Raw genomic sequence first — 10,744 nt, 5'->3', positions numbered from 1 at the left:
ATCCATTTTATCTTAATAAAAATATGTATTTATTTTTAAAGTTTTGTTATTTCTTAAAATGTTTGTTTCTTATTGTGCATGTTATTAGAAAAATTTATCATCTATTCTATTTTTTAACAAGGTTTAAAAGTTCATCGAATCATGTTTGAACTACGTTATGAACAAATTACGAGCTATCAATTTAAAAAATAATTAATTAATAAAAGTATATAATTAAATAATATTATTAAATATTCTTTACATTAATAAAAATGCTATAATATTTTTACATACTATTTAAAAAAAGTATACTGATATTTCTTGATCATTAAAATTTAATAAATGGATATTCAAAAAGTAATAATAATGAGAAGATTATTTTTCATTTTTGTTGGATTAATTTTCTCACAAAACTAAAAAAACAGTTAATATAATTAAAAAAATTGATAAACACAATTGAAATTTAAAATTCGGTGACTCCTACAAAAAGATAATATATATATATATTCATTTTTTGTTGATACAAAATATCATATCAATTCAGTTATTGACTAAATATTATTATAAAATTACAGTATTATTTTTATTTGACTATATAAAATTTAAAAGATTTGTCAGTAAATAAAAAATAATATAATTATTGAGAAAAAAATTCAAATTTGAAGTTCTATTTAATAAATTTGTAGTAGTAGTATTTTCATTAATATTTTAACTTATATAATATTTGTTATGTATTAGCATCTTAAATGTATTTTTGAACTTAAAGACGTTAAACTTTTTTAAGAAGAGTGAGTGTTTTTAAGTTCACCTAAAGCGAGATAAGATATATTTATAATATTTTGTTTCATTTTTGTCATTAAATTTTAAATTATTTTAATTACACAACCGATAAACTAATCATCGTGTCCGGGCTATATAATCTTATTCCCTAATTACAGCAAGCCAATCACGAGGTTAACCAGCACAAGTCATGGAAATGGAAATTAAACCCTCTCAGATTCCTCATTCTCGTTCGATACTTTCGCATCACTGCCGGGTTCGATACCACCTGCTTTTCGGGAAGCATTCATCTGGGTTTCATTATGGGTGGACGGGGACGCAATGGTCTTGGTTTCATTATGGTTCGAAGGTGAAGCGTCCAATGTACTTTCTATATCGGTCTCAGCATGAGCAGTGGGAATAACGGCAGTGGTGTCGACTTTCGAACCAGTTTCCAGCACCTCGAATTTGGAGATGACTTGTTGAAGCTCATCATTCAGATTCAGAGCCTCAAAGAGGGTTCCATCATCGTCTGTAGTGCTTTCTATGATCATCTGAATAGCTAGCTGTGACTGCTTGCATTTCTCCAGCATGCTCTCCGTCAGGTCATCCTGTCATCACAGGAGAACTTTCTGAGTTTTCCAGCGTTTAAAAACTAGGATGATGTTATGCCGACAATATCACATCGGAGGAACAAGAAGATTCAAGATGCAGCATAGCATTTTGGAAAATATAATAACAGCTAAAATGCAGAAGCATTTTATTTCCTGGCAAACCTAAGCGGTCAAAGAGAAGGTACATTCAGTTCTAAAGGGTCAACCGAAGAATAGCTACATGGCAGAAATTGTCGGATACGCAGCTAGAACTACGAACAAATAAACTACTTGATCATAATTAAATCATGCTGGAACCAGAAGAATTACCTTTGGGGGTTTTGGCTCTGTTCCCGTACTCAAGATGCTAGAGAGCAACTCAAGGCTGTTCCGAGTTACTTCAAAAAGCTCCTTCTTTTGTTCGACATAAAAACTCCCATAGTTATAGGCAAAATCATTACCCTGCAATCCGGTGTTATTGACAGGATAATTTTCAGGGGGAGGTAATGGCTCTCCCATATAAGACTCCAAGGTCTGGTACAAGGGTGCGTTCCCATCATCAGCATCCATCGGGAGTTGTGTACTTTGTTCTTTCAAGCTCTAGTTTACGTTAAAAAAGGAGGAAAAGTAAGCAAAAAACAGGAAGCGTGCAATTGGTTTAGGCACATTTCACAGAGAAGCATCCAATTCCATGGTATTTTGGAAAGCATCCTAATGATGACAAATTGATAATTCATGATGTGTATGGTGAAGGTAATTCGAGAAACATCAAATATCAGCAAAAAGAAAAGAAATAAAACCACATTTACTATGACCTTTCTTGTTAAATGTTATTCAGGAAATACATAATTTTACAGTTAAAAGTATTGGAGCATCAGATAGAAGAGTAAGGGGAAGATAATGAAATCACAATACAGTCAAAAGCGATCTTAGAAGATTAAATGGTGACTTGAGGACATTCGACTTGTAAATCGGCATTTTCAACATTTCAATTCCATCATACTTTGAGAAAATGTAAATATAGACTGCTTTTAGAATAGGGAAAAATAGAAACATGCTGGCCTTTCAACATAGGAGCAAAATAATTAAAAGCTGTACATATCATTGCATTAAAAATAATATAGTAAATTCATGTAGCTAATTGTGAAGAACTACATATGATTTAAAAATTAAAGATCAGCAGATTGACAGATTGTATTGATATGATGCAAAAATATAAGTATTCGACACCAGCAAATCTATGTAGAACTAAACAACACACAAAGTATTCAACACCAACACTTGAAAGAACATGAATCCAAGATAAAATGGTTTACCATATACGTCTGACGAAACACCGGCAAGTATGCGAGATCTTCAGATTGTCCCCAAGCACGAATCAACTGTAAAGCTCTGTTTCTATTCCCAGGATGCGTCTGCGGATTCTCGATCATCTTAACCATATCTTCCAACACTTTCTCCGAAGCCACCTCGGAAGCTACCTTCTCGCAATTCACCGTACAAGCTTCCAACAAATCAAGACTCAACCTTTGGCTGACAGCATTTTTCCCGGATATCTTCTTTTTAACCGCCCTGACGATTTCGGCCCCATCGAACTGTTCACTGTTGATCATAGAACATACCCTCATGTTCATCCCCCAGTTGGGTTCCTCTAAGGTCTCTAACGTGGCCTCATCCACCATTTTCGATTCGGGAGTGGGACCTTGAAGAATTTCCTTCATTTTCCCACTAACCATCCTACTCATCTGAGCTCCACCCGTTTTCAGTTTCTCACCCCATTGAGCTAGTTTCATTTTATCCATACTCTCCTAGTTTTCTCTACAGGTCAAATCAAAACCCCAATTCAAACTAAACTCTTTCGAAAACAAAAGGCTAGCCCGAAAGAAATCAAATTCTTTAATATAACCCAAAATAAAGCATGGGTTTGTTTACTAACAGTGAAACAGCAAACAAATAGTACTCGGGTAAGTTCAGATCATAATCATATCATAAACAGGAAGAACAAAACAGGGGAATAAACAAATTAAAATAAATAAAAAATAAGCGAACTTACCTTCAAAAAAATGACGAACCAGAAGAGAGATACGGGAAAAGAGACAAATCAATCGGGGTTTTGGTTTGAACTGGAATTGGTCTTTGAATATATATTTTTTTTTTCTTGAGAGTAGTTCGTTGGATATGATAGAGAGATAGAGGGAGAGAGAGGAAAGAGACAGATAAGTGACAGGTGCCAAACAGGAGGAATGGTCCAAACCTAAATAGGCGTGGCTCGTTTACCGACCTCGTGCCTACTGGGCCCCGTTCTATGTGTCCCTTTCAAGCCCGTGTTGTTTCGTTTTTGGTGTGCCACCAACAACAAAAATCCAATCCTTTTAAAAAAATAATTTTAGAAAATAAAATAATATTAATTTAAGGTGAGTGTTAGATTAAATCATCGAGATTAAAAAAATTTGAGTTATTTGAGTTGATAAATCTTATTTTATAACTCAAAATTTGTTTAATTTGAATCGATTTAATGAAATTACAACTCAAAATTAAATCGGGTCAAGTTTTACTCACCCTAATTAAAAGTTACGGTTCAATATGGATTACGGGAACGGCTCGGATATTTATAATATTTATGTTTTATTAATTTAAATTTTAACTAAATAAAATGATTGATCAAATTAATTTTTTCTATTGATCTAAATAAAATTAGTTTCATTAAGTCATGTCCAACTAAAATAATAGTTGTATGCAGTTCTAGTTCAATTCAACTAGGATAAAAATATTATTTATATATTTTAATTATACTGATCATCATAATTATTATTTTTTGAATAATTTATAGTAATAATTATAAAAGGATATGTATTCAGATTTTTCTAATTCTATTAATAATGTGTATATGCTACAAAACTTGAATATAAATCTAATAATAAAAACACTCTATTTTACTATTGAATCTATTAAATGGTTTCAAATCATGATAATTAGAGTTAATTGCATCACTTTTTCTCCAAAATATGACACTCATTTTAAATTGATCCTTAAACTTTTAAATATTTTAATTTCATCTCTAAACTATGACTATCATTCTAAACTAATCATCAAACTTTTGAATATTTCAATTTCATCCCTAAATTATGACATTCATTCTAATTTGATCCCAAACTTTTTTAACATTCCAATTTCATCCCAAAATATGCATATTTACTAATTGCATCCCTTTTTACTAAATTGTTAGGCCACGTTATACTATTATATGTTGGGGGGGGGGGGAACAAAGTTTAGGTTAAACTATGGTTGAAACTAATTATATATTTGGATGAATTTGGGGATGCAATTGAAATATTCAAAAGTTTAGAGACCAATTTAGAAAGAGAACCATTGTTTAGGAATGAAATTAGAATATTCAAAAGTTTAAAGACAAACTAAAAATGAGAATTATAATTTGAGGACATGTGAAGCAATTAACTCTAATAATTATTACATACAGAGAAATTTTAGTCACCGTCGTATTATACCTTGTAATTTCTTTTTCATATATTGAAAATCATAATACAGCAGTTTATGTAACAAGGGGCTCCCCCCCTCGAACCATATCTAATGTTCTTGCATGTTTCATTCTTTGTTTTATTATGGTCTATGCTTAATATAATCTTGTTCACTTATATAAAGTTTTGTTTCCCGACATAATGGAGTTTATTATAATCTCTCTCATACTGATATTGTAATTGACGAATACAGAAAAAATTTAATAGGTGAACGACTAAAAATATAATAAAAAAATACATAATCTAAAATTTAACTCATAACGTTTACTAAAATGATTATTTTCGCCTATATTCATCTTCTTCTTTTTTTGAAATATTTTGACCCTTAATGTTCACTTTTAGGGGGAAATTCTCTTTATAGATAAAAAATTATTAATTAACACATAATTAACGCTTTAAAATAAGCACTTTTAACCTAAAATGAAACGGCTAAAGTATTAAAGAAAAGAACAATGAAAAAAGTGATTATTTTATTAAAGATTAAAAGTTTTTTTTGTCAAAAAATGAAACTTGAAGGTTAAATTACTCTAAAATAGAATATTAGATAAAATGACTTTTTTTAATAAATGTTGAATGTTCTAATTTTGGCGTTATACTTAAAAAATCATCTTAGCATTATTTGTATGTATTTTAAAATTTTAAAATATAATAAAAATAATATATTTAGACCTAATATAAAAATATATATACCAGGCCAATCTAACTTTTACTAAATAATTTATATATATTTGATTTAAACTATATTTTAATTTTTTAGATTTAAAAAAAATGGGTGGGTCATGGTCTAGATAGGTCCATCCCTAGGCCACTGTATATTGATATTATACCCGAATATCACACTTAAAAAAAACCCGACCTGACTCGAATATCAACCTAAACCCGAACCCGAACCGACTCGAATATTACACTTAAAAAACCTAACCCGACCCGAACAAAATAAAGTTTCACCAGACCCGACCCGAATATATGAATTAGAAATCCGGTCTGACCCAAAATAATAAAAAAATTATTTTTATTCAATAAAAACGACTTAATTGAAAAAAAAAAATTATATATAGAGGGGTACTATTGTAATTATTCCTAAATATATAAGGTAAAATTATATATATTTTCGGGTCTGGTATTTTTCACCCTAAACCCGAACTCGACCCGACCCGAATATCACATTTAAAAAAACATACCCGACCCGAATATATAAATTAGAAACCTGACCCGAAATAATAAAAAATATTTTTATTCAATATATGAATAAATTACCAAAAGATTGATGAGGGTAGTATGATCAAATTTCAATTCCCTCCAACAAGGGAATTGACTTCCATCCATTCTTGGATGGAATTCACTTTCCCTCATTTGATGGAAAGTTGAAGACATGAGAGATTCCAATTCCCTTGGAAAACTTGAACCAAACATGGAAAAGTGGTGGAATTGAATTCCATTTCCCACCAATTTCAAGGGATTCATGCCAACCAAACACCACCTAAGAGTTAAATCAGGTTAATATATTGTTATAAGAGGATTACTCTATCAGCATGTAAATGAGAATATTAACTCATACGTTGTAACAAAATTCATAAACCACATAAAACTTATTTTTAATAAAATATATATATATATATATATAAAATATAATATAATAATTTTAAATTTTTAAAAAAACGTTTGTCTTTATTTAGCCCACATACATACCATCTTAAATCAAACCATTAGATGAATCATCGGAGATTTCACCATCAACATTCATTTAGAAATAAATCAAAGATATGGAAAATTGTACAATACATGCTAGACACCTAAATGTACCACTAATTTGTATGGTAAAATTTTTAAATGGTCATTAAACTATACTAAAATAATCCTTTTGAATATTGAACTTTTAAAAGTTACATAATATCTCATTCAACCCCTCAATTGTATTACAAAATGAATATCACATCTTTAATTATCATTAAAGAGAGAACATAACATGTTAAATTAATTAAAAAAAAGTATCTCATTTGAACTAAATTTCATTTTGATATTTTTTAATATTTCGTAGTAATGATTATAAAAATCAATTTCTAAATATGATGATTTATTTTTAAAATTATAAAAGTGTTTTTAAAAAATTACAACTTTATAGTTAAAAAATTATAACTTTATAGTTAGTTTTTAATTCATAAAATTATAATTATTTTTAAAAAAATGAATTTATTAATTCACATATAACTATTTTTTATTTAATTGTGATTCTATTTGAAAATTTATAATTTTTTTACATCTAACAATTTAAGTTATAAAAATGAAATAATTTTTTATTAAAAAATATGGTTCAATTTTTTAAATTTTCTTTAATAGTTTTCAATATAGTTTCAAAAATATATTTATAATTTCAAAAATAAATTTTGGAAAACCATATATTTAAAAATTATTAGTAAAAGTTTTTAGAATTGTTGCTTAAAATTATTGAAAATATCAAAATTAAATTTTAGACACAATTGATGAAGCAAATGATATATTTTTTTATTAAATTAATATCCACATTAGCCCTTAACGATAATTAAGTGTCAATATTTTTATTATCGAAATCTAAAATTTAATACTCATTTTATAATATTTTAAAAGTTAAATGACAAAAAAATTATTTTATCATAATTTAATAATTATTTATAAATTTTTATCGATATATATATTATTGTATAACGTACGTCGTAGACTATCTTAAATATATAATTTATTGGACAATACAAAACAACAGAGAAAGCAGCCGACCACAAAAGTGAAAAGATTAGCAACCAACGTGTCACTAATTAAGATGATCATGGGTGATAAATTCAAAAATAGTCTTTTTAGGGAACAACATAAATTTTATAGGGTAAACTATGTATTTATATCTAAACTATTAGTTTTAGTCTATTATAGTACTTAAACTTTCAATTTTTTTAAAACCATCCTAATATTTAGTTTTCATTTCATTTTAGTTCCTGCCATTAAAAATTTAACTTGTTTAGTACATAAACTATCAATTTTGGATCGTTTTAGTATCCAAACTTTCGATCTTTTCAAAAACTTAACGTTAAATTTTGAACGATATACTAAAATGAAACAAAAACCAAAGTTTTTAACGGTAGAGTACTAATATGAAACAAAAACTAAACTTTATGTATGGTTTTGAAAAAAATGAAAGTTAATGTACTAAAACAGATCAAAACTGAAAGTTTAGGTACTAAACTCACAATTTACCCAAACTTTTAATAGTTGGACACGAATAAAATTTCAAGGGGGGACATCATTAATAAAATAAGTATATAACTTAAAAAAATCGAATTTTAGAATGTATATATGCCCACTCTCAAGTAGTTGTGGATCAGCCACTAAAGACGATAATGGTTACAAGCACCCGAACAAAATACTTCTGACACCATGTTGACAAACGTCCGATGATCGGTGACAGATTTACGACTGGTAGAGAACCTACTAGAGAATGGGAAAACAAGAGAGTGAAGAAGTTAGAAGGTATGCTTGTACGGACATATTATGTGATCTAAAGAGGTCACTCAATGAGTCATGAATAAATGACAGCTAAGCATAATATTTTTATGAAAATCCTTTTTGTCAGGCCATTTCTGCGCATTATATATATTCCATATTTACTTTCATATTTTGTGTATGATTTTCAAGGTTCCATAACTTTATAATCCTGATTCTAGAGGCTGCTTATCTCTTTATTATTGTGAGCCTTCTCTTCCTGTGAGATGATAGGAAGTTAAGGACAGTCGGTTATTTGGTCCAGTTTCTACGACCGACATAGTAGGCCGAGTTATACGTTGTCTGCAGAGTGCAAACAGCTGTTGGTGGTCATGGTCCCTTGCAGAACAGGTAGCTCCATTACACTACTTGTTTCAAACAGTTGTTGATTGCCGAAACTGTCACGTTCCTTGAACAGTCCATTCAACATGCAAAACGACCCTCTACGAGCGTCATGTCCTTTAAAGAATGGATACTAATTGCTTTTGTGGTAGGGCACATTTAACTTCCGGGAGAAAAATAAAGCTGACCAAAAACGGAGTCAGAAGCTTTAAATGATGTCCCAAGGCAGATGAAATTTGTCATAGAAGCAACAAAGGAGAAAGGAGCCCCCCACCACATGGCTTGCAATATCCACAATCAGCTATATAATATACAACTTTATTATAGTTTCCATCTCCATTCAAACAACTTTGTGTGGAGATGAATGATTTAATGGTACGGGTAGCGCAGGTCGTTTCACTTGGTGGCCTACCAGTTTTTGGAGGTTTATGAGCTGATTTTCTGCAGGGGGGAAAAATACAAGTGCAAATGCTTTCATTTTGTTTTGGAGTCATTGTTAAAGTTGATGAGAAGAATTAGGGAGTAAAATAGCTGGAAATGGATCATCAATTCAACAGGATAAAATTTGGGGCAGGCTGTTATATTAAGGCAGCTAAGGACAATCAAGCTTGTCTTTGTTTGAGCACATATCAATGTGTAATGAATGTAAACAATGCATGATGGGTACTTTACTTTTGTCTATCCAATTAGGTTTCATCATACCTAAATTCCCAAAAAAAATAAACACCGTCATCTTTTGAAAGATGTCATTCATCTATTTTGGTTTTACTTCATATATGGAAGGATTAATACCAAAAAAAAGTACCCAACTTATATCCTAAATCTCGAATAGGTGTCTAAACTATTTTTGTCCAATCCAGGTGCTAACATTACAAACGTTAATCATTTAGGTGTCCAGGTCATCAATAACGTTAATTTATCCAGTTAAGTGACACGTGTCACAATCTGGTGATTTTAAAATTTATTTTTTTAAATATTATTATATTTATAAATAACCTAATATCTGCCAACATTACAAACGTTACTCATTTAGGTGTATAAGTCATCAACAACATTAATTTATCCAGTCAAGTGACACGTGTCATAATCTGATGTTTTTAAAATTTATTTTTTAAATATTATTATATTTATAAACAACCTAATTTCTCTTATATTATAAAAAAACCAAAATACCTAAAATCCCCAAATCCTATCTTTAACCCGTCGTCGTCCCCTTTTGACCATGACCACCGCCATCAACGTAGTCCATATCATCCTCCTAGTCATACGCTATCATAGTTGTTGTCAATTTTCTGTCAATATCACGTGGGATCACGATTTTCATCATAGGGTTCGCATGTATAAAACGTCGATTCATTGTTGATTGGTCGTTGATCGGTCATGATTTCATGGGGGTTTTGGTTGTCAGGGGATATGAGATCGGATGGAGCTTAGTTGACCGGCGTGGATTTAAGGGTTGAAATGAAAGTTTTCAAAATTTTGGGGTTATTTCAAAATGTTTATGCTTTTCTTTAAATATATATATAATTTTATTTTTTTATTTAAAATAAAATTTCTAAAATCATCTTATTGTGACAAGTGTCACTTAACGGTAAAATTAACATAGTTGACGGTCGAGACACCTAAATGATATCATTTGTAACTTAGATACCTGGATGGTTAAAAATAATTTAGACATTTATTCGAAATTTAGGATATAGTTCGGACACTTAATTTAGTATTAATACTATATAAAATAACATTTCATGGCGTGATTAAATAATTATAGTATATATTTGTATAATTATTTGAGGATATGAACAATAATTGCTATCATCAACCCAAAGTTGGAATTTTTATTTTTTATATTTTATTAGTTATTACTCACTTAACCTATGACATAAGTGATATATCAATTTGATGGTAAACATTGCAATCAAATTAAAGTTAAGATTTTTAGGGAGAAATGGGATATAAAAAAGACAAAGGCCTTAACTTTATTCTTAAATCTATGTTTTCATCTAAATCATGATTAATTTTAATTAGTCT

General features: G+C 29.6%; 1 protein-coding gene across 3 annotated transcripts; it reads right to left on the bottom strand.

The window, feature by feature from the left end:
• Positions 1-865: 865 nt before the first annotated feature.
• Positions 866-7,254, bottom strand: LOC120153287 (TOM1-like protein 2). 3 transcript variants are annotated; one of them, XM_039165276.1, is made up of 4 exons: positions 7,239-7,254; positions 2,648-3,151; positions 1,662-1,931; positions 866-1,349 (listed from the first exon to the last, which is right to left on the bottom strand). In XM_039165276.1, exons 2-4 carry the CDS (start codon positions 3,131-3,133, stop codon positions 963-965), a joined length of 1,143 nt encoding a protein of 380 aa, XP_039021207.1. In that variant the 5' UTR covers positions 3,134-3,151; positions 7,239-7,254; the 3' UTR covers positions 866-962. The 3 variants fall into 3 exon arrangements, with proteins under 3 accessions (XP_039021207.1, XP_039021206.1, XP_039021205.1); XM_039165274.1 differs by lacking the exon at positions 7,239-7,254 and adding an exon at positions 3,385-3,511 and having other exon boundaries at positions 867-1,349; positions 2,648-3,149; XM_039165275.1 differs by lacking the exon at positions 7,239-7,254 and having other exon boundaries at positions 2,648-3,307.
• Between the last annotated feature and the right edge of the window lie 3,490 nt (positions 7,255-10,744).

The sequence above is a fragment of the Hibiscus syriacus genome, unplaced genomic scaffold (genome assembly GCF_006381635.1).
Source record: "Hibiscus syriacus cultivar Baekdansim isolate YM2019G1 unplaced genomic scaffold, ASM638163v2 tig00111099_pilon, whole genome shotgun sequence".
Classification (NCBI taxonomy): domain Eukaryota; kingdom Viridiplantae; phylum Streptophyta; class Magnoliopsida; order Malvales; family Malvaceae; genus Hibiscus; species Hibiscus syriacus.
This window is presented reverse-complemented; position numbering and strand designations above follow the sequence as displayed.

What these genes read in the sequence shown, in the direction of transcription:
- LOC120153287 (XM_039165276.1), bottom strand. Translation starts at nt 3,133, where the DNA reads ATGGATAAAATGAAACTAGCTCAATGGGGTGAGAAACTGAAAACGGGT. An exon ending in TGTTTCGTCAGACGTATATG is followed by an intron (nt 1,932 to 2,647) that starts GTAAACCATTTT and finishes AACGTAAACTAG; the next exon opens with AGCTTGAAAGAACAAAGTAC. An exon ending in CAGAGCCAAAACCCCCAAAG is followed by an intron (nt 1,350 to 1,661) that starts GTAATTCTTCTG and finishes CTGTGATGACAG; the next exon opens with GATGACCTGACGGAGAGCAT.